Source organism: Oryx dammah, unplaced genomic scaffold (assembly GCF_014754425.2).
Source record: "Oryx dammah isolate SB20612 unplaced genomic scaffold, SCBI_Odam_1.1 HiC_scaffold_13, whole genome shotgun sequence".
Classification (NCBI taxonomy): domain Eukaryota; kingdom Metazoa; phylum Chordata; class Mammalia; order Artiodactyla; family Bovidae; genus Oryx; species Oryx dammah.
Window position 1 is genome coordinate 25,336,547 of NW_024070197.1, and position 24,228 is coordinate 25,360,774.

The following is a 24,228-nucleotide window of genomic DNA, read 5'->3' on the forward strand; positions in this document are numbered from 1 at the left end:
GACTGTATAGAGCTTCTCCATCTTTGGCTGCAAAGAATATAATCAATCTGATTTCGGTGTTGACTATCTGGTGATGTCCATGTATAGAGTCTTCTCTTGTGTTGTTGGAAGAGGGTGTTTGCTATGACCAGTGTGTTCTCTTGGCAAAACTCTATTAGTCTTTGCCCTGCTTCATTCTGTACTTAGTGTCTGTGATTAGATAATAGGCCATCATGACAAGCCCATAATTTCCTGAAGCATTTCTTATTTAGTTATTTTGGGACATTTTATAATTTACTTTTTCTTTACAATATTTTGTAAATGGCCACTAAAACACATTTTTAACAAACACCTATAAACAATCCAGTGTTAAAAATAAGGAAGCAAAAAAAAAAATATTGCCCAAGCTCTGAGGTCACTGACACTGTTTTTGGAGAGAAGTCTAACAACCACTCAACACACACCACCTCCCAGCCCCTTTCAGACAGAAAAGTCTGTGGTTCCTAGGCCCTGTGGTGGGGGAAGGTAGTGGTCATTTTTTAAAATAACTTTTATTCAATTTACTTAGTAAATTGAATTATTTTAATTAACTAATTAAAATTAATTCATATTAATTTCTTCAATAATTTGGATGACTGAGTTTTTCACATTTAAGTTAACTGAATAAAAATATTCAGCTAAACTGAGTCACTTCTCTGTAGAGATCAGCACAACACTGTAAATCCAACTATATTTCAACTAAAATAATTTTTTCAATTTGCCTATTGCCTTATACTAACAACAATCATGTAAATTAGTTCAGAGTAGTTGCATGATTTGCCCAAGTACACACAGCTAGTTAGAAGCTATAATCTTTTACAATAACTTTTTTTTCCTTAAGGGGGAAATTTCCCATATGCCAACTAAAGGTCAATACATCTACATTCTTGCAAAGAATGAGTTAGTACACCTAGGCAGGACATCTAGTTATTACCTTGCACAAGAAGGGTGAAGATGTTGAAAAAAACACAGAGGCCAAAAAAAAAAACTTATCTCCCTAAGTACTGTGGGGTGAGCAGGAAGGTACAACCCAGAATTACCTTCTAGGTTTTCTCTCCTCTTTTTGCAACAGAGATTAAGAATAAGGTATCACATTGGGTCATTTTGGCTGTCATTGTCCTGTGACTTCCCTATCAACTTCAAGTACTTCTGGAGTCCCTTTCCTTTCTCCACTTTGCCCTAAGAGAGTTAACCTTTCCACTGCCTTTAAGGAATTTGAATCCAGCATCACCTTCCAGTTGAGGGAGAGAATACTTCCTCCTTTGCTTCTCCAGGCCCAGCCCATTCAAGCAGCGTCTCCCCACCCCTCGAGTCTCTTAGAGTCAAAGCTGCTGGGATCACATCTTCGTGGCAGCCAGTGCTTTCTTAACCCTGTCTTGGAAGGTGGCTGATTTCTGGCCAGAGGAAGAAGACAGTGAAATGTGCTCTGAGTAGGGATGGTTATGCAAGATTCGAGGAGGAGAAGGAAGCTGAGAGAGGAGCTGGTGAGTCAGAGGAAAAAAGCTGCACAATTGGGCTGGCAGAGCCTTCAGAGTGGAGGAGAAGCCCAAGCCACTAACAAGGTAAGGAGAGAATTTCCCGTGTACACCTCCAGAGCAGGGCCATTATTCCCAGGTCCTTGGAGCGGAGTTTCAGATAACATGGGACAACTAAGCTGGGCATTCTTTGTGAATGGCATAGAGGAGGTGTTGGAAAGGGGCTGGATCAGAATCACCTGGATAATCTTCCCCAAAAGCACAAGTTGCCTGCCAGCAGCTCTCCTAACCCCACCCACCCCCATCCCTAAGAAAGAGCCTAGAAAGTGAGTGGGGCTATTCTGATGTATATTTTATAGCTGGTTCGTCTTACTTATTCTGATGCTGGCTTCTGTGTTTCCTATAGCTTCTCCTCTGCTCAGGTGCTGAGAAGTGAGGACCAGAGGTGCTAGGAGCTACAGATTTTCTCTAGCTCAGCTGAGATTTAGTGTGATCACTGAATTCTCAGATCTGGGACCCAAAGTATCCGGGTCTAATCAGGCGGGGCTGTTTTTATCATTGAGAATTAAAGTTCACTTATTCTGAAACATGGAGGTGTGGCTCATCACCATTCTGTGTGATGTATTTAATTGGAGTGTTGTCATTACTGTGACTAGAAGGGCTTTCAAAGTTGTGGAGCTCCATTCCGATGTAAAAGAAGATTAAATTATGAGGCCAGTGAGTCAGCCAAGGTAGAAGAGACTTCTGTCTTGTAAGGCTGTGGACAAGTCTGGAACGTCTAACTGGAAGTAAAATACCATTTTTTTTAAAAAACACTTATTTATTTGGGGTCTTCAGGCTGCTCTCTGGTTGTGGTGCTTGGGCTTCTCATTGTGGTGGCTTCTCTTGTGGCAGAGCACGGGCTCCAGGAGCACGGGCTCCAGGAGCACAGGCTTCAGGGGCACGGGCTCCAGCAGTTGTGGCACAGGGCTCATCAGTCACAGCTCGTGGGCTCTAGAGCACAGGTTCGGTAGTTGCAGCTCCCTGGCTTAGTTGCTCTAATGCCTATGGGATCTTCCCAGATCAGGGGATCCAACCCGTGCCTCCTGCATTGGTGGGTGGATTCTTTACCACTGGGCCATCAAGGAAGCCCCATGTGGAACATTTTTAACGTCTTTATTGAATGTGTAACAACACTACTTCTGTGTTATGTTTTGGTTTTCTGGCCACAAGACATATTGGATCTTAGCTGCCCGACCAGGGATCAAACCTGACCCCCTGCCTAGGAAGGCAAAGTCTTTATCACAGGACTGCCAAGGAAGTCCCAATATCGTGTTTGTTTTTTCTTTTATTTATTAATTTTTGGTTGGACTGGGTCTTTGTTGCTGCACTTGGGCTTTCTCTACTTGCGGAAGTGGGGGCTACTCTTTGTTGTGGTACTCAGGCTTTCTCATTGTGGTGGCTTCTTTTGTCACAAAGCACAGGCTCTAGGCATGCTGGCTTCAGTAGTTGAGGCACACAGGCTCAGCAGTTGGAGCTGTTGGGCTCTAGAGCTTGGGTTCAGTAGTTGAGGCACACAGGCTTAGTTGCTATGCAGCATGTGGAATCTTCCCAGATCGGGGGTCAAACCCATGTCCTGTGAATTGGCAGGCTGATTCTCATCCACTGCACCAACCGGGAAGACCCCAATATGTTTTTAAATTACATTTTTTGGAAGGAGATGACAGGTTGTGCTGTAAGTGTTTTTTTTCCTTCTCTTTTCTTCTTTTACTAATGGACCCAGGGAAGTTTTGTCAGTAGTCTATTGCCCCTCAGTGGGGCTTTAATTTCTTATTAATAAATATTTTTTTAATGATGCTCATGGTTTTTACCCCTAGTTCTAAATAATACATGCTCTGTATAGAACCTAATTTTTTGAAGTTAGGTTCATTGTGCCATATTGCTTCTAAACTATGGTTCTGACTTAATATCTTGCTCCATGCAGTTGAGATAGTATTGGTTTTGTGCTCAGTACTCAATAAAATGATCTAAATTTTAGTAACTAATATGGGTTTGATCCCTGGGTCAGGAAGATCCTCTGGAGGAGGAAATGACAACCCACTCCAGTATTCTTGCCTGGAGAATCCCATGAACAGTGGAGCCTGGCAGGCTACAGTCCATGGGGTCGCAAAGAGTGGACATGATTGAAGTGACTTAGCATGTGCGCACACATGCCACTTTTCACACTCATTTATTTAGTCATTTGTTCAACAAGTGTTTAATGAGCCCAAATCAGTTGTGTGTTTTATGTGCCTGTAAATGAGATAAGACATAGTACTCACCTTTAAGTAACAGCAGCCCAGTGAGAGATATTCATCCTCCACTGTACTACAGGGGCTTCCCCTGTGGCTCAGCTGGTAAAGAATCTGCCTGCAATGCGGGAGACCTGGGTTCAATCCCTAGGTTAGGAAGATACCCTGGAGGAGGAAAAGGCTACCCACTCCAGTATTCTGGCCTGGAGAATTCCATGGACTCTATAGTCCATAGGGTCGCAAAGAATTGGACATGACTGAGCAACTTTCACTTCACTTAACTGTACTACAGAGAGAGAGATGGATGGGAATGGAAAGTTTGGGGGAAAACTAAATCTTGGGAGGAAACAAGATACCTTTCAGGGAGAAAGCTGAGAGGTGGGCAGAATCTTGAGGAAAGAGTGGTTGTCTTGCAAATATCTCAGAGCTTGTAAACAATGGGGCAGAGGCTTCCCTGGTGGCTCAGTGGTAAAGAATCCACCTGCCAGTGCTGGAGACACGGGTTTCCATCCCTGGTCTGGGAAGATCCCACTTGCTGCGGAGCAACTAAGTCCATGTGCCAAAACTACTTAGCCAGTGCTCTAAAATCCGGGAGCCACAACTACTGAAGCCCACCAGCCCTAGAGCCCCTGCTCTGCAACAAGAGAAGCCATCGCAATAAGAAACCTGTGCACCACAACTAGAAAGTAGCCTCTACTCACTGCAACTTGCGAAAAGCCCTCGCAGCAACGAAGACCCAGCACAGCCAAAAATAAATTAAATTATTAAAAATAAATAACAGGGCAAGTTGGAAGAACTGGAAGTAAAATTCAGAACCTAAGGTGTCAGAAAGAGAAGGGAGTGACAGGAGATCTAAGATCGGATTATGTAGGGCCCCCAGACATGAGAATTGGGGATTTAATCCTCTATGTGTCAGAAAGCCACTGAAGGACTTTAAGGAAGGGAGTGACAGGCTTGTGCTTTAAAAAGATAGACTTTGGCAGCAGTGAATGAGGTGGAGAGCTGAGGGAGAGAACTGAGAGACAGAAGTGAGAGGCTACTTACTATAAAAGCCAGGCTAGAGAGAAGCAGACTCATTTCGATAACAGGGAGGGCAGGGTTCAAGCATGCATCAAATATCCAGAAAAGAACATTCAGGAAGGTGCACTAGGGACCTCTCATAAATGCTTCCCAACCTCAAGGAGGTCTACAGAGGAGGTAGTGTAGGACAGCCGGGGAGAGGTGATGGTTAGATGAGAGGAGATTGCCATGAAAAGCCTTCAGTTTCCTGTTCTTTCTGGGCCGCCTCTACACTGATTCCAGCTACTGCAGAGATGATCTTTCCCTGAGACACACCCTCAAGGGTCTCTGGCTGAGCTCATCAGCCCCATCATGGGTTGCTTAGATCCAGGTTGTATCCAGATCCCAGTGACAAGAGATAGGATTCACTTTACAAAAGCACACTTTCCTGCTGGCCAAGGAAAGTGCTCATGGAAAGAAAAAACAGAGAAAGAAAGTGAGAGGGTTCCCTTGGCAGTCCCTGAAAACCATGCCCAATTAAAGCCTGAGGACAACCGGGGATGAGTCTGAAGGCCAGGCTCCAGCTCTGGGTGAGAATGGGCATGAGGTCAGGAGCCATAGGCAGGCAAGGAGTGCTCAGAGCATGTAGCCCACTCTGGATCCTGAGCTGGCCCGAGCCACATGGGGACAGGAGGTGGACTTTTGAAAGGTCCATGTTACCAGTCCCTAGGAAATGTTATCTTTTTCCTGAGCTGATTATAGGCCCTGCCTATAAAATTCTATCCTTATATTGCTACATAGGTCAAGTTCTTTCCTTTCTCTTTTGCTCCATTAATTTCTATATTTGTTCTAAACTTTTCCTCATACTCGTATTGTCTTTGGGAGAAGGTCTCTGGTCAGTTCCTCAATACTTGGCTCAATCCTTGAGTCATTATCAAACATGGCTTAGTTTCTAATCATTTCCTCTTGGGCTCAAGTTCAAAAGAACTAGGTCCTGTTCTTCTTAGCTGGTCCTGCTGTAACCTTCAGGGCCAAGACAGGAATTACTATTCATTGATATGTTCCTGGCATATAACAATGTGCTTTTTTTGGCACCTGGGAGAGATGATCCTCACTGGATCTGTTGGCACATGTGGAGGAAATGCATTGTTGTCATGAATGGAATAGAAAGGTTTCTGGGCCACTGCCACTTAAGATTTGGTTGAGGTCATCACACACTTCCCAGAAGGTTCAGGGGACTTCCAAGGGAAGCCTATGGGCTGGCAAAGCATGTTCTACCTCTTCAGGAAGCAAGCCATAAACTCCAAGAGTCACATCTGTGGCTGTCCAACTCCTCCTCTAAAATCTGCTTCCTAAAATCTCTGGAGCTCTAGACACAAACAGTGGTTTATGACCAGTATGAAGCCTAACTGGACAACAGATACCAAAGGTACACATACCCATACTCTCTGACTCAGCAATTCCACTTCTTGGGAGTTAGCTTACATGCTTGGATAATGATGTGTGAACATAAAGGTCATTACTGAAAGCTCTGAAATGGCCAAAGACTGGAAACAACCCCAAAGCTCACCAATGAGGACACTGGTTAAATACTGATAAATCGTGGTACATCTGTACAATAAAATTCTATGTTGTGATAGCCTAAGATACCCCTCTGTTTGTTCTTCCCCGGTCTTCCACTTCAGCATGATACCACTCAGAAGGATGAAGTTCCTGCTGTTCCTGGCTTCCCAGATGGCCATCTTCATTCTGTTCATCCTTGTATACTCCCACAATGACAACTCCCTGCAGGTGAAGGAGGAACCCAAGTCCCCGCATATGCATGTGCTGGTCCTGTCTTCGTGGCGCTCTGGCTCCTCTTTTGTAGGGCAGCTTTTTGGACAGCACCCAGATGTCTTTTACCTGATGGAGCCCGCCTGGCACGTGTGGATGACCTTCACACAAAGCACAGCCCAGAGGTTGCATATGGCTGTGCGGGACCTCATTCGGGCCGTCTTTCTGTGTGACATGAGCGTCTTTGATGCCTACATGAATCCTGGCCCCCGGAAACAGTCCAGCCTATTCCAGTGGGACGGCAGCCGGGCCCTTTGTTCGCCACCTGCCTGCAACCTCTTCCCGCGAGATAAGATCATACCCCAGGCCCACTGCAGGATTCTGTGCCACAAGCAGCCCTTCGAGGTGGTGGAGGAGGCCTGCCGCACCTACAGCCACGTGGTGCTCAAGGAGGTGCGCTTCTTCAACCTGCAGGTGCTCTACCCTCTGCTGAGAGACCCTTCCCTCAACCTGCACATTGTGCACCTGGTCCGGGACCCCCGCGCAGTGTTCCGGTCCCGGGAACGCACCACGAATGAACTTAAGATTGACAGCCACATTGTGATGGGGCAGCACTGGCAGAAACTCAAGAAGGAGGATCAACCTTACTATGCGATGCAAGTCATCTGCCAAAGCCAGCTGGAGATCTTCAAAGCCGTGCAGTCCTTGCCCAAAGCCCTAAGGCAGCGCTACCTGCTCGTGCGCTATGAGGACTTGGTCCGGGACCCCCTGGGCCAAACTGCCCGAATGTATGAATATGTAGGGCTGAAATTCTTGCCCCGGCTCCAGACTTGGGTACATAATATCACTCGAGGCAAGGGCATGGGTAAGCACGCCTTCCACACAAATGCCAGGAATGCGCTCAATGTCTCTCAGGCCTGGCGCTGGTCCCTGCCTTATAAAAAGGTTTTTCGACTTCAGAAAGTCTGCAGGAATACGATGAACCTACTAGGCTACCACCTTGTCACATCAGAGCAAGAGCAGAAAAACCTGTCGCTGGATCTTCTGTCTACCTGGAGCCCCTACGAGCTGGTCTACCAAGAGGGTTGAGGCTCCATCTCCACCAAGCACCAGCTTCAGCCACTTTAACTGAAGGCTGTTTCTGAGCTTTGACAGTATATGTCAGTGTATGCGTGAGAATGGGTTTGCCCACACATGTTCAAATCGAGAGATCTCTGTGTCTCTGCTCATTTCTAGGAAAGAGACTTGGGAACCTTATGTGAGAAGCACACACCAACCAACAAAACAGAAGTGATGCCTTTCTTCTCTTTTTGGCCTTCCTACCTGTGTATACTTCAGGGATTCTGTGGCCTGGGTCCTACATGGTACAAGCAGTACTGCTGGAGGAAATCCATAAACTCCTCTGTCCACATCTTGCCCGATGGGAAAGGAGAGAAACAGGAAAAAACAGGGAAATGGGTCTTCTGCCAAAGAGCCCACCAACACGTTCAACAGGCATGTGAACTCTGAGCCCTCAGAGCTCCCAGTGGATTAAAAAAGAGAGCAGGGATCAGGGTGGGATGCTTACCTGTGAGCCTGGCCATAACAACTGTCAATTACCACAAATACAGAAGAAAATCTCTGCACAACAGAGCAAGCTTTTAAGTTCATGGGGTGGCTGGACCCAATTTGGACATCAGTTCCCCTCAGTGTTTTCCTATTTTAAGCTGTGAAATTGCTGTCTGTTAACACTAAAATTTCAAAATAAGATTCTGTTTGGAGTGTACCTCTTTATGCTTTCTAATTAGTTAGTAGTAAATGTTCATTCTTATGGGATCTTAACAGCTTAATCATCTTTATAGATTTCTTTTACTGGAATATTTTACTTTTTAAATTAAAAAAATATTTTTACTATAATATAGTTGATTTACAATGTTGTATTAATTTCAGGTGTACAGCACAGTGATTCAGTTATATATATATATTCTTATATTTATAGATTCTTAATAAATACTTTTGTTGTTATCTATCACCCACACATAGAACAAAATTGTTAAGACAGTGTTTGGTTCAGACGATGGACTAAGTCTAACTTGGTCAGTACTCATCTATACACTGCCCTCTCAAGAATTTATGGCACCCCACTACAGTACTCTTGCCTGGAGAATCCCATGGACGGAGGAGCCTGGTAGGCTGCAGTCCATGAGGTCGCTAAGAGTCGGACACCCCTGAGCGACTTCACTTTCACTCTTCACTTTCATGCATTGGAGAAGGAAAGGGCAACCCACTCCAGTGTTCTTGCCTGGAGAATCCCAGGGACAGAGGAGCCTGGTAGGAGGCCGTCTGTGGGGCCGCACAGAGTCGGACACGACTGAAGCGACTTAGCAGCAGCAGCAGCAGCAGACAACCACAGCTAAGCCCACTCTCATGTAAGATGTAAGCTGTAATAACATAGGATGCATCCCTCTAGGTTCTATAGTTCTTTTAATCTCATACCTCAGCCAGAGGACCTCAGTTATAATATAATTGGTGCCATTCAGCTCTTCCTGGTCACCTCCCCTAACAAGAAAGATTCCTTCCTTCAGTCTTTGCAGGATTCCTCACATCTAGTTGTGTATCAGAATCACTTATTAAAGATGTGTTTTGTCATGTCCAACTTCGGATCTACTGAAGAAGCTGGGATTCTGTATGTTTATCACACGACTCTCTAACTCTTCCACAGCCCATCTGACAGTGGTATCCCCTGCCCTGGGCAGCAGCACTCTTTGCCTTCTTGCTCCAAGACAGATGACTTCTCCAGTGCCTGCTGAGTATCTAAGCACTTACTCATGACACAGGTGCTATCCAATAGGAAGAAGATCCCTGTGTGTCTGAAGTCCTGACTCTATAAACATTTCTCTTTGTTCACATCTGAGAGGTACCATCATTTCCTTTTGTTCCTTTTATTCCCATGCCCACTTTTGGCATGGTCCTCACTTAAGGAAGCTCCCTCCACGTCAGATGGAAATTTTCCCATTTTGCTCCTGGGTTGTGCCACCCCTGAGATGCTTGAGTAGATACCTTTGCCATCTGGGTCTTTGAAGTTAATTTATATGGGTTTTAAATGAGTGAATTTATTCTAATATCTAAACCCATGCCACTCTAGACCCTCCTCAAGAGCCTGGAATCTCTCAGGCATGTGCTTCTTGCCAATACAAACCTTTCAAAACTATAAAAATTCCCCCAACGTTGAAAATAAGGCCATGGCAATAGGTGATGGTGGAAACAGAGTGAAGATGGTCACTGAGAGGAAGAGATAGTGATAGACGACCATCTCTGATTTTCCCTCTGAAATTCCAGCCTCTACCTCTGTCTTAAAGTTAGCAACTTCCTTAGGAACCATCTCTATGGAATGCCAGAGTACAGAGCAGTTTGCTTTTCCATCTCCAAAAGAGTCACCCCATCCCCAGACAAGGACAGAGTGAAATCTCAGGATCTTATTTAAAATTAGGATTATTTCAAAATAGTTTTAAATTTCCTATATTCCAAGTCCTGATGCCAGATGAGGTCCATCTTCTTGAAGGACAGTCTTATACATGACCCTATATAGCAGAGGTCCCCAACCTCCAGGCCACAGACTGGTGCATCCTATCAGATCAGCAGTAGCATTTGATTAGAAATAAAGAGCACAATAAATGTAATGCACTTGACTCGTCCCAAAACCATGCACCCCCACCCCGGTCCATGAAATTGTCTTCCATGAAATTGGTGCCAAAAATCCCTGGTGCCAAAAAGGTTGAGGACCACTTCTATATAGGAGCCACTGCTGGCTGTTTAGATTTAAATAAGTTAAAATTAAAAAGAAATTCAGTTCCTCAGTTCCATTAGCCATGTTTCAAGTACTTAATAGCAACGTGTGGCTAATGGCTACTGTACTGGACACCACAGATATAGGTCATTTCCATCGCTGTAAAAGTTCTATCAGATAGCTCTGGGTCTAAATTAATTTCTATTTGTTTGCAGTATCATATTCTTAACCTCAAACTGCAACCCCCCCAAAAAAGTTTGGAGAATATAATATTGTAATGGCATTCTTATGTAAGAATGTGTAGTATAAAATCACATTATATTACCTCTAAAACTGTGACCCAGTGCTGAGCAATATTTAGAGAGCAATGGAATGTCTCCTACTGAAGTGTTCAGGAAGCTGGCACTGGAGTTCACGGGTGCCAGGGGCAGTACAATCAATTATGGGACATGGGAAATTTGGGAAGCTGAGAACCCATGATGAGTTCAGAGGACTGTGTTCTGCAGAACAGCCTTACTACTCTGGAGGCATCTGTTCCAGCCCTCCACCCCCGCCAAACAGGGAGGTATTTGTTTGCTTGCCAAACCTATTTGAGCTGCATGCGATCCAAGAATGAGTTTGAACACAGATTAGGGTTGAATTTGATCTAAATTTCTTAGGGCTAGTAATCAGGCTTTGGAGAAGGCAATGGCACTCCACTCCAGCACTCTTGCCTGGAAAATCCCATGGACAGAGGAGCCTGGAAGGCTGCAGTCCATGGGGTCTCTGAGAGTTGGACACGACTGCGTGACTTCACTTTCACTTTTCACTTTCCTGCATTGGAGAAGGAAATGGCAACCCACTCCAGTGTTCTTGCCTGGAGAATCCCAGGGACGGCGGAGCCTGGTGGGTTGCCGTCTATGGGGCCGCACAGAGTCGGACACGACTGAAGCGACTTAGCAGCAGCAGCAGCAGCAATCAGGCTTGGGGAATGAGCTATTTCATGTCTAGAGAAACATAATGGCCTGAAATGCCTAATTGCAGGAAAGCGATTGATGATTTTTATAAAAAGACATACTGGGAAAGTGCCCTAAGCTCACCACTTTGGGGAGAGAAGGGAGCCCCAAAATTTTAAATATGTGTTTGGAGGGTGAGAAAAGGTTAGCTTGGAAACAAAGTGGTGTTGACCATGTTTCTCTGTGGCTACATTTTCTATATAATGAGAGCAATTGCTAAGTTTTTAAATTACTTTTAATTAAAATTATATTCTTTTCAGCTTATGAATAGTAGTTATAGGGAGAAATAAGAAGGTAGAATCAGATTTTTGTGCAAAATCTGTCACTGAATAGTATATAACATCTTTCCTAAAAGAATAGCTTATAATTGTCCTATGTAAATATAAAGCAAAACATAAGTTAATTTCTCTGAGTATGCATATTGTAATAACTCTATTGAATTACTTTCACAGACCAGCAAAGCAAAATTAAAAATAAACATATGTAAGTGACATAGGCCACCAGAATACGTCTGGTCCATGTTAGTGGGGGATCCCTAATATCCTAGCATTTCTATTGAGGGCTAGGTCCCTCTCTTGCATAAATGTTCCTGTTCATTCAGAGAAAGATTATTTTCTAAAAGCACTACTGAGGAAAAAGTAAGGACAGATAATCAAAGCAATGATATTGTATATAGGATTAAGTTAAAGGCTTTCTTCATTCATCTTATACATTTGATGGGCATGCCAAGGAATGTTCAAGGTGCTGTGGATATAGCAGCAAACCCCACAGGCAAAGCCCCTCCTTTCATGCAGCTTCTATTTCAGTCTGTTGGGGAGTGGAGGAATAAACAATAAATACATGTCAGATGGTGATAAGTACTGTGGGGAAGAATAAAGCTGGGTAAGTATTTGGGAGGTGAGGGAGAGTAATGTTTTAAAAAGGGCAATAAGGAATATCTTTGCTGAGAAAGTGTTATTTGAGCAGAGGCATTTGTGGAGATCTGGGACAAAGTGCCCCAGTAAATGCCAATGTCAATATGGACAGGATCCACCAGGGTCCAGTGAGAACCTGTTATATGCTTGGTAGTACGCTGAGTGTTGTGGAGGATAAAGAAGTACAGATGTTACAGAAAGAACAGTATGACCAAGAGGTTATGTGCTCATAAACATGTGGGCTCTAGAACTGGGCTGTCAGGGTGACTCTGCTGTTACCAGCTGGGTGACCTCAGCAAGTCTCTCAACATCTCATGTCTCAGTTCCCTTAACTGTAGGGTGGGTATAATAATAGCAGTACTGACTCCTTGGAGTTGCCAGGATAGCTAATGAGTTGATATACAGAACCTGCTTAGAAAGCATCTGGTGCTCATTACTGCTAGCTGTGAATATGTTGGTAACAACACTGGTCTCAGCTCTCAAGGATTGTCTTCCATCATTTCTGGTAACATCCTTATTAAGGTGAAGTTTAACAGCAGATCACAAACCCTTTATTTAAGGCATTTCTGATCATGATACCATTAGGAAATTGATAATTTTCTGACTTTCTAGTTTCTCAATATCAGTAGTTCTCAACCAGAGGTGACTCTGCCTCACAAGAGACATGTGGCAACATCCAGAGACATTCCTGGTTGTCACACTTTGCAGAGGGGGCATTTCTGGCACCTAGTGGGGAAGGGCCTGGAATACTGCTAAACCTATGTACAGGAAAGCCCTCCCTTAACTAATACATGATTAATACGTGAAGGACAAAGAGCTGAAGATTGAAATAAATTTCTCTTCCACCTTCATTCAATTACATTCAGTCTCACTCAAATAGGACACCAGCAGGCCAAGTGTTATGACTGCAGTGATGTTATAACCTGGGCTCATTTGAGACCCACTCAAGTTATCTCAAAGGGGGAAGTGGTAGACACATTATAACAACAAGAATAGCACCACAGAAGTCTGACACGAGGAAGTGACCATAGCCAGGCTTCCCGAGACCAGCCAGTCATTCACAGGCCAATCTATGCCTTAACTGATCTTCACTCATGTCCACCCTAATTCAGTTAGCTGTGGCTTGAAGAGGAGAGTTTAAAGGTACAAAACAAGGTCACACAGGGCCTTGGGCAAGACGGGCAGACGAATGAAGCCAGACGCAGACTCTGTGCTAGACAAATGAATTGTCTAACATGTCTGGGAACAGAAGACACACTGATAGTTGTCAAAAAGTTCCATAGGCACCATGGAATTTAAACCACAATACCTCATCACTACCACGATCACCACCCCCAACCAACAAGCCTTCTGAGATGTTTTTCCCCCTAATTGCCACCCCCACCATGAAATATTACTACAACTAACACATGGCGTGTCTGTTTTTTTATGGTGGCCCTTTGGAGGGTCCAAAGCACCGTAATATTTACTCATTTTCCTGCCTCCCCTAAACCACTTTTTATACCCATGGTAATTTTGACCTTCACTGAGAATGCACGCTTTAGACCACTATCCCAATATTTTTTAAGCTCCATTCCATGTAGCTCCTCTATTTCCTCATCATATCTTTTCATTTGTCATCTCCCCAAACTATGTTCCTTGTGCTCACCAATGATAGCTGTACCTTGCTCAATAATGACTGAATATGGTTTTGAAAAATAACACATATGAGAACAATCTGTAAACTGAAAAGACTATGAAAATTTTGGTTAGCACTAGTCACCCTGCTTATTTAACTTATATGCAGAGTACATCATGAGAAACGCTGGACTACAAGCTGGAATCAAGATTGCCGGGAGAAATATCAATCACCTCAGATATGCAGATGACACCACCCTTATGGCAGAAAGTGAAGAGGAGCTAAAAAGCCTCTTGATGAAAGTGAAAGTGGAGAGTGAAAAAGTTGGCTTCAAGCTCAACATTCAGAAAACGAAGATCATGGCATCTGGTCCCATCACTTCAAGGGAAATAGATGGGAAAACAGTGGAAACAGTGTCAGACTTTATTTTGGGGGGCTCCAAAATCACTGCAGATGGTGACTGCAGCCATGAAATTAAAAGACGCTTACTCCTTGGAAGAAAAGTTATGACCAACCTAGATACCATATTCAAAAGCAGAGACATTACTTTGCCGACTAAGGTCCATCTAGTCAAGGCTATGGTTTTTCCAGTGGTCATGTATGGATATGAGAGTTGGACTGTGAAGAAGGCAGAGTGCCGAAGAATTGATGCTTTTGAACTGTGGTGTTGGAGAAGACTCTTGAGTCCCTTAGACTGCAAGGAGATCCAACCAGTCCATTCTGAAGGAGTTCAACCCTGGGTGTTCTTTGGAAGGAATGATGCTAAAGCTGAAGCTCCAGTACTTTGGCCACCTCATGTGAAGAGTTGACTCACTGGAAAAGACTCTGATGCTGGGAGGGATTGGGGGCAGGAAGAGAAGGGGACGACCGAGGATGAGATGGCTGGATGGCATCACAGACTCGATGGACGTGAGTCTGAGTGAACTCCGGGAGATGGTGATGGACAGGGGGGCCTGGCGTGCTGTGATTCATGGGGTTGCAAAGAGTCAGACACGACTGAGCGACTGAACTGAACTGAGTAGTAAAATAATAATGCAAGTTACTCTGACTGTTGTCCTCCCTGCCAGCCCTAATCCTAATCATTTGGGATGGTCCAGCTGTCCTTGCCAGTTCTCACATCGACTTCTTATGGTCATGGAAGAACAATAAGGAAGCCAGTTTACGGTCTGTTTGTTTTTTAAGTTTATAACAAGAGTTGGTAACAAATGGAACAGGCACATGAAATAGGTTCATAAAGAATGAGGAGTGTTTCAGAAAACAGTAGCTATTGCTCTACCCTAAATCAATGTGAATCTAAATGGCTAACTGCAGATCATTTAAACATGCTGAATGAAAAGTTCCTACCATTTTACATGGCAGTGAGGTGAATGACCCAACCTAAACCAAACTGTAAGACCTTAGCAGATGCAATACACACACACCACTCGAGATGCAAATAAGCTTGAAAAAGTTGACTACACTAAATTTAACTGAGTATTCAAACGTGAGACCCTCAGAGCTTCAAATATATTATGCATATTAAGAAGGGACTGGAGTATACAGCAGTTCTCCCAAACTTCTTTGACCAAGGAAGTTTTCTCCTGTTAACATCTGTCAGGGTAATATTTTGAGAAAGACCAGTTAGAGAAATGCTGAATTGTCTTCAGCCACCATAACTCTGGATGGCCCCAACACTCTGGCTTCAACTTGCCTCCTGCCAAGCCGAAGCAGGCAAAAGCTGAATGGAGAAAATCACAGCTTAGTTCACAAAGAATTAGAATCACCTCCCTCAGTTTATGGTCACTTCAACACTCACTTGCAACCTTGCAACCCTTTCCCTCCTCTCCAGAAGAACTTCCACAACCATCTTCTGACCACATGCCTTCCCCTCCTTCCCAAGAGAAAGGAAAACCATCAGATACCAATGTCTCAACCACTCTGTACAAATAACCAAACCTCCCTTAGCATTCTGTCTTCCTTCTTATCTTGAGTTACAATATAGATGTTAGTCTATCTCCTGTTAAGACCATCATAGTTTTGTATTTCAGCCCCTTCTCACCCTTTTAAGAACTATATATTTTTTATTATTCACTGCCTCTCTTCTGAACTCAGCTTCTCTTCAACTGAATCCTTCTCTCTGGCTTTTAACTTACTCAAGTCTCTACCATCTGGGAAAAACTCTTCCCCATTTCCACATCCTTAACCAAACACTGGCCACTCTCTCAGCACCTTCACAGCCAAACTTCTCTAAAGAATTATCTGCATTCATTGGCTTTATTTTCTTACCTTCTACTTCCTCTTCAACTCACTTCAATCTGGATTTTTGCTCCTTCTCTAAACAGCTCTAACAACAAAAATTAAATTCCGTGTTGCTCACTCAACCCTCACTTCCCAATTTTCATTTGATCTGAACTCTCAGCAACAATTGACTTTATTAACCATTTCATCCCCTGGATAAAGGAAAGGCTACCATCTCCAATATTCTGACCTGGGGAATTCCATGGGCTATATAGTCCCTAGGGTCGCAAAGAGTCGGACATGACTGAGGGACTTTCACTTTTACTTTGCTTGAAATAAGTCAGCTCAGTCGTTCAGTCACGTCCAACTCTTTACAACCCCATGGACTGCAGCATGCCAGACTTCCCTGTCCATCATCAATTCCCGGAGCTTGCTCAAACTCATGTCCATTGAGTCAGTGATGCCATCCAACCATCTCATCCTCTGTTGTCCCCTTCTCCTCCTGCCTTCAATCTTTCCCAGCATCAGGGTCTTTCCCAATGAATCAGTTCTTCTCATCAGGTGGCCAAAGTATTGGAGCTTCAGTTTCAGCATCACTCCTTCCAATGAATATTCAGGACTAATTTCCTTTAGGATTGACTGGTTTGATCTTCCTGAAGTCCAAGGGACTCTCAAGAGTCTTCTCCAACACCACAGTTCAAAAGCATCAATTCTTTGGCGCTCAGCTTTCAACTCTCACATCCATACATGACTACTGGAAAAACCATAGCTTTGACTAGATGGATCTTTGTTGGCAAAGTAATGTCTGCTTTTTAGTATGCTGTCTAGGTTGGTCATAGCTTTTCTTCTGAGGAGCAAGTATCTTTTAATTTCATGGCTACACTCACCATCTGCAGTGATTTTGGAGCCCAAGAAAAAGTCTATCACTGTTTCCATTGTTTCCCCATCTATTTGCCATAAAGTGACAGGACCAGATGCCATGATCCTTGTTTTTCGAATGTTGAGGTTTTTTTTTTTTTTTTTACATGCATTCCCAAACCTGAACCCCCCTCCCACCCCCCCTCCCCACAACATCTCTCTGGGTCATCCCCGTGTACCAGCCCCAAGCATGCCATATCCTGCATCGGACATAGACTGGAAATTCGATTCTTACATGATATTATACATGTTTCAATACCATTCTCCCAAGTCATCTCACCCTCTCCCTCTCCCACTGAGTCCAAAAGTCCGTTATACACATCTGTGTCTTTTTTGCTGTCCTGCATACAGGGTCATCACTGCCATCTTTCTAAATTCCATATATATGTGTTAGTATACTGTATTGGTGTTTTTCTTTCTGGTTTACTTCACTCTGTATAATTGGCTCCAGTTTCATCCATCTCATCAGAACTGATTCAAATGTATTCTTTTTAACGGCTGAGTAATACTCCATTGTGTATATGTACCACAGCTTTCTTATCCATTCATCTGCTGATGGACATCTAGGTTGTTTCCATGTCCTGGCTATTATAAACAATGCTGCGATGAACATTGGGGTACATGTGTCTCTTTCTATTCTGGTTTCCTCAGTGTGTATGCCCAGCAGTGGGATTGCTGGGTCATAAGGTAGTTCTATTTGCAACTTTTTAAGGAATCTCCACACTGTTCTCCATAGTGGCTGTACTAGTTTGCATTCCCACCAACAGTGTAGGAGGGTTCCTTTCTCTCCACACCCTCTCCAGCATTTATTGCTTGCAGATTTTTGGAGCGCAGACATTCTGACTGGTGTGAAGTGGTACCTCATTGTGGTTTTGATTTGCATTTCTCTAATAATGAGTGATGTTGAGCATCTTTTCATGTGTTTGTTAGCCATCCGTATGTCTTCTTTGGAGAAATGTCCGTTGCTCCATGTCAGGTTCTAACTGTTTTTTCTTGACCTGCATATAGATTTCTTAGGAGGCAGGTAAGGTGGTCTGGTATTCCCATCTCTTTCAGAATTTTCCACAGTTTATTGTGATCCACACAGTCAAAGGCTTTGACATAGTCAATAAAGCAGAAAAAGTGAAAATCAAAGTTGTTCAGTTGTGTCTGACTCTTTGAGACCCCATGGACTATACAGTCCATGGAATTTGCCAGGCCAGGATACTGGAGTGGGTAACTATTCCCTTCTCCAGGGTATCTTCCCAACCCAGAAATCGAACCCAGGTCTCCCACACTGCAGGCAGATTCTTTAACAGTAAAGCAGAGGTAGATGTTTTTCTGGAATGCTCTTGTTTTTTCTATGATCCAGTGGATGTTGGTAATTTGATCTCTAGTTTCTTTGCCTTTTCTAAACCCAGCTTGAACATCTGGAAGTTCTCAGGTCATATACTGTTGAAGCCTAGCTTGGATAATTTTGAGCATCATTTTGCTGGCATGTGAGATGACTGCAATTGTGTGGTAGTTTGAACATTCTTTGGCATTGCCTTTCTTTGGGATTGGAACGAAAACTGACCTTTTCCAGTCCTGTGGTCACTGATGAGTTTTCCAAATTTGCTAGCATATTGAGTGCAGCAGTTTCACGGCATCATCTTTTAGGATTTGAAACAGCTCAGCTGTAGTTCTATCACCTCTACTAGCTTTGTTCGTAGTGAAGCTTCCTAAGGCCCCCTTGACTTCACACTCCAGGATGCCTCGCTCTAGGTGAGTCCATTCTAAAGGAGATCAGCCCTGGGTGTTCTTTGCAAGGAATGATGCTAAAGCTGAAACTCTAGTACTTTGGCCACCTCATGCAAAGAGATGACTCATTGGAAAAGACTCTGATGCTGGGAGGGATTGAGGGCAGGAGGAGAAGGGAACGACAGAGGATGAGATGGCTGGATGATATCACTGACTCGATGGAAGTGGGTTTGAGTGAACTCTGGGAGTTGGTGATGGACAGGGAGGCCTGGCGTGCTGCGATTCATGGGGTCATAGTCGGACACAACTGAGCAACTGAACTGAACTGAACTGAGGTGAGTGATCACACCATCATGGTTATCTGGGTCATTAAGATCTTTTTTGTATAGTTCTTCTGTGTATTCTTGCCACCTCTTCTTAATATCTTCTGCTTCTGTTAGGTCCATACCATTTCTGTCCTTTATTGAGTCCATCTTTGCATGAAATGTTCCCTTGTATCTCTAATTTTCTTGAAGAGATCTCTAGTCTTTCCCATTCTATCGTTTTCCTCTATTGTTTTGCATTGATCACTTAGGAAGGCTTTCTAATGTCTCTTTGCTATTCTTTGGAACTCTGAAATATATCTCCTTGAAATACTATGCTGGTTTTCCTCTGGCCCCTTCTCAGTTTTTTGTAGAATTTTTCCCTTCTATCTAGCTGTTAAATGTTGCAGTTACTTAACACAGACTCAGCACAGATTCTCTTCTCTCTTCACTGTATGCTTTCTCTTTAGACTATCTCAACCATGCCCACAATTTTAAAAACCACCTACATAGAGATGACCAACAAATGTATATTCTTCAGCGGAGACTTCTCTGAGTTCTATATCTGTAAGTCCAACCACCAATTCAACATTTCTTGAACATCTCAGAAGACACCTCAGACTCAATATGTCCAAACACTGTTCATGAGTTTCCCTTCCACCTTCAATCACAGCACATATCATCTCTCCTGGGTCTTCCTCCCACGTTTTCAACCTGCTACCATATCAAAAACCTGGACTTTGCCCTTTACTCTTGCTGATCAATGCTACCTCAACATGTCTCAAGTTCATGTACATTTCCTCCCCGCCGAAGCTTCTCCGCTTTGTTCATGCCACCATCATCTTCCTGAACCACTGACTGGTCTTCCTGCCTCCAATGCTGCACCTATCAATCCAATACCTACACTATTATTGAAAACTCAGTAAGTCCAGATTCCTTAGTAGAGTTTAGGAAGCTTTCATGATCTGTCCCCTCACATTCCTCTCTAATACCCCCTCTTAGACTTGACTTCCCCCATCTCATATTTGAAGTTCTACCAGTGCACCACATACATGTTTAAATCATGCTGCTTCTCCCACCTGGAATATCCTGTTCTGTTCCACCTTCAACTTCTCTGGCTCATTTTTTTATTTTTTATTTTTATACCTCAGTCCTCAACTGAAATAGATCCTCTGGAAGTTTTCCTGCTTGAACCTTAAGCCTCTGAATGCAACTTTTACAAGCTTTCTTTCTATTACAGTATTTATCACATTGTAATAAAACCTCCCAATTTGAGCTCTTTTAGGGTAAGGTCTATCTTATTCACCATGGTATAATCAAGGTCTAGTACAGTTCCCAGCATCTAGAAGGCACTCAATAAATAAATACTTGTTTATTTAATGAAACCTTGATCTCAGTCTCATTACATGTAAAGGGATCATTCTTTACGTAATACTTTTTAAAAGGCCAATCATGAAACACAGTGACATATTTAAAGATTCAGATAAGAAATAACCAACATTTAAGAGTTTCCTGTCAGAGAGAAATAAGGGAAGTTGAATCTTAAAGTCAACAGCTCTGAAGTGTTAGGTCAAGTGAGGTGGCAGGTGGCAGAGTGGATGAAACAGAGGTTCAAAAATTAAGTTGACTTGTATTTCTAATAGTGATATTATCATAGGAAGAGAAGCTGAAAATTATGCTGGTTGTCTAACGAGCTGCATATGTTCACAGAATGTAGCATATGAACCAATCAATTGCCCCTGGAAGCATTTGGCAAACACTTGCTTAGTGATTACCTTCCAACTGTTTTTTAGCCAAATCTCTAAGCAGAAAGTTCATGGCTTCTTTTTTTATTGCTTCTCCACCCTCACAATGGCAAAGTTTGGTTTTAGTAATGCCTTGGGGGAATAGAGTCCTCTTTTGGACTTCCCTGGTGGCTTAGACAGTAAAGCGTCTGTCTACAATGCGGGAGACCTGGGTTCAATCCCTGGGTAGGGAAGATCCCCTGGAGAAGGGAATGGCAATCCATTCCAGTACTATTGCCTGGAGAATCCCATGGACAGAGGAACCTGGTAGGCTACAGTCCATGGGGTCACAAAGAGTCGGATACGACTGAGCGACTTCACTTTCTTTCTTTCTTTTGATTCTTTCTTTTCTTTCACTTTCTACAACCTGTCCATCAGCAAATCCTATTAGCTTGACTTCCAAAATATACCCTGAATCAGGTCACCTCTTATCATCTCCAATGATAATGTTCATCCAAACCAACCTCAAATCTCACCTGAACTGCTGCAAGAACCCCCTACCAGGTCTCTTCCTGCCTGCCCTCATGGTTTGCCTCCAATTTACTAACCAGAATGACCTGTCTTAAGAGTAAATTAGTGTCAATTCTCTGCCTAAAGTCCTCCAGTAAATTATAGCCCAGGTGACTGTAAAAGCAGAGTGCATAAATAAGTTGTTAATTTCATACCAGGTAATATTATTCAGTAATAAAAAGGAATAAACTACTGATACATGAAACATAGATGCCTCACAAAAGCATCAGGTTAAATGAAAGAAGTTTTACATGAAAGAGTTCATATAATATATAATGTCCTAATTTGTACATACTATATAATGTCTTAATGTGTACAGTTCTAGGCCAGGAAAAAAACTAATACATGGTAGGAAAAAAATCATAATGGCAGTTGCCTCTGGGGGCAGGGAGGTGGTGGTGATTGACTGGGAAGAGACATGAGGGAACTTTGTTGGGTGATAGAAATGTTTCATATCAGGATAGAGAAGTTTGGGTTGCACAGGTGCATGAATATATCAAAACTCAATGATTATACTCAAGATTTATGTACTTCATTGTATGCAAATTTAATCTCACAAGAAAAAACTGCAAATAAATACTAAATTCTAGTTAATGATATACATGCTGGAGAATTTAGAAGTTACTGACGTCAGTAACCCTGCACTGCATCCAAAAATACGTCAGAGTGATTGATAGACAAATAGGGCAGATATATGATACAACAGCTATAACAAAATGTTAATGGTAGAATCTTGGTAAGGAGAGTATGGGTATTTACTGTCAAAATCCTTTCAACTCTGCTGTTTAGAATTTTTCACACTAAAAAGTGATGGGGAGATAAAACTTCCTAAGGTGACCACACTTCTGGAATGGCAGTGTGAGAAGCTCATCTCCCCACTGAAACAAACATTTAACTAGTGAAAATCATTTTTTAAAAAAACAATCATTTATAATTTCTGGATATTGTTTTAAGAGTATACAGAAAATGAAGAAACATTTATTCAAGAAAGTTTGGTAAATCTTGATAAGAACAGGAAGAGTCTATGGTATTTGAGCCACTATCTGATCCTATCTCCTCTCAGCTCAGTATGACAGAAGTTCTACTTCAAGCAGGGATGTCAAAGAAGACAGGGCTCCCTTTCCCCTCAGCTCCTAATCTGTGACAATGGATTCCACCCAAGGAAGGGCAGGTGGCCAGCATATCACCCCTGTTTCAGGCAGGAGCCTGGACTGGGACTCCCTTCCAAATCCCAGGTCCCACTCATAGGGTGGAAGCTAGCTACTAAAAGCTGAGAATATTGGGTCCCAACTTCTCGCAACTACCCCAACTCACTCAAAGGTTCTGTGGCAGGAGGGCAAGCCAAAAAGACTAGGGCTACCATGCACATCCAATGCCCTACTCGTGGAGCAAGACAGGTTTATCATTTAGCAGTGGACCATGGTCCCCACCCCCACATTGCTCTGATGCGACTGTACAGAGATTCTGCTTAGGGGATGGGGGAGAGGAAGGACATAAGAACAGAGAATTCAGCAGCTCTCCCTAACAGGACATAATTACTGGGAAGACAACATGGGATGTTGTCAAAAACAATGGAGATTTTGGTGGTAAACAGTCAAGAGGAGTCTCTAAGATGATGCTTGGAGAAGGCAATGACAACCCACTCCAATACTCTTGCCTGGAAAATCCCATGGACGGAGGAGCCTGGTAGGCTGCAGGCCATGGGGTTGCAAAGAATTGGACACAACTGAGCAACTTCACTTTCCCTTTTCACTTTCATGCATTGGAAAAGGGAATGGCAACCCACTCCAGTGTTCTTGCCTGGAAAATCCCAGGGACAGGGGAGCCTGGTGGGCTGCCGTCTATGGAGCTGCACAGAGTCGGACATGACTGAAGTGACTTAGCAGCAGCAGCAGCAGCAGCAGCAGCTAAGATGCTTTAAACCAGTAGCAGCAAACAAAATGGTAGTAGAGGCTCTTCTACTCTCTAGAAGTTTAAGAGAGTAAAGCGGGGAAAGAGACAGGTAAGAAGAGCCCTTCTGAGCTCCGAGCAGTAAACAAAGGGGCCTGACTTTAGTTATATTAAACTGTGGAACAATTTATGCCCCAGCCAAAAACAATAGAGTAATGAGTTAGCAACTACTGGAGGCTTAAGGCTGTGAGTGTTACAATCAAGTCAGATCAACTAGTAGCTTAACAGGGAGACCAGGGAAACAGACAGAATACTGCTAAAACTAATATAATCCCTGGTGGTCAGAGAGACTTTGCATATGGTCAAAATGTCATTCTTTGAGGAGTAACATCAGAGACTGCACACTGGGGAAAAGAGATTTCTGTGAACTATTCCAGCCAAGTCATTGAAGAAATAAATAAGAAAATAAGCCCCAGGTAAGAGAGGGGTCAAAATCCAGAGTTGCTACAATATGTTATTGTAACAGTGTTCAGTTTTCAACAAAAATATCATGAGACATGCAAAGAAACAGGAAGTGTGACCCATGACAAGAAGAAAACAAAGAGCAGACTCTAGAAACTGCTTTGGTGGGGGCCCAGATGTTGAGCTTAACCAAAATTTCAAAGCCCCCCTATTGTAAATATGTTCAAAGAACTAAAAGGCATTATATTTGAGGAATTAAAGGAAAGTATAAAGGAGATCGGTCCTGAGTGTTCATTGGAAGGACTGATGTTGAAGCTGAAACTCCAATACTTTGTCCACCTGATGCGAAGAGCTGACTCACTGGAAAAGACCCTGATGCTGGGAAAGATTGAGGGCAGGAGGAGAAGGGGATGACAGAGGATGAAATGGTTATGAGAGGGTAACAGGCAGGAAGGCCAGGGTCTCCAAATGGAGGAAATAGGCTACAAGCGTCAGACATTTTTATCTCTCTTAAGCAGCAGGAGAAAACAAACTACCGATATTTTTTTCCTTCTATACAAATTTAAAAGGAGGTTTCTCTTAAAATACTGTTGCCATA

General features: G+C 43.2%; 1 protein-coding gene across 1 annotated transcript; it reads left to right on the forward strand.

Moving 5' to 3' along the window:
• Positions 1–1,356: 1,356 nt before the first annotated feature.
• On the forward strand, positions 1,357–8,300 carry CHST4 (carbohydrate sulfotransferase 4). The gene is made up of 2 exons (XM_040253168.1): positions 1,357–1,580; positions 6,448–8,300. Exon 2 carries the CDS (start codon positions 6,449–6,451, stop codon positions 7,622–7,624), a length of 1,176 nt encoding a protein of 391 aa, XP_040109102.1. The 5' UTR covers positions 1,357–1,580; position 6,448; the 3' UTR covers positions 7,625–8,300.
• The last annotated feature ends 15,928 nt before the right edge of the window (positions 8,301–24,228 follow it).

Excerpts from the sequence above, each read along its gene's own strand:
- CHST4 (XM_040253168.1), top strand. The coding sequence starts at position 6,449 with ATGATACCACTCAGAAGGATGAAGTTCCTGCTGTTCCTGGCTTCCCAG.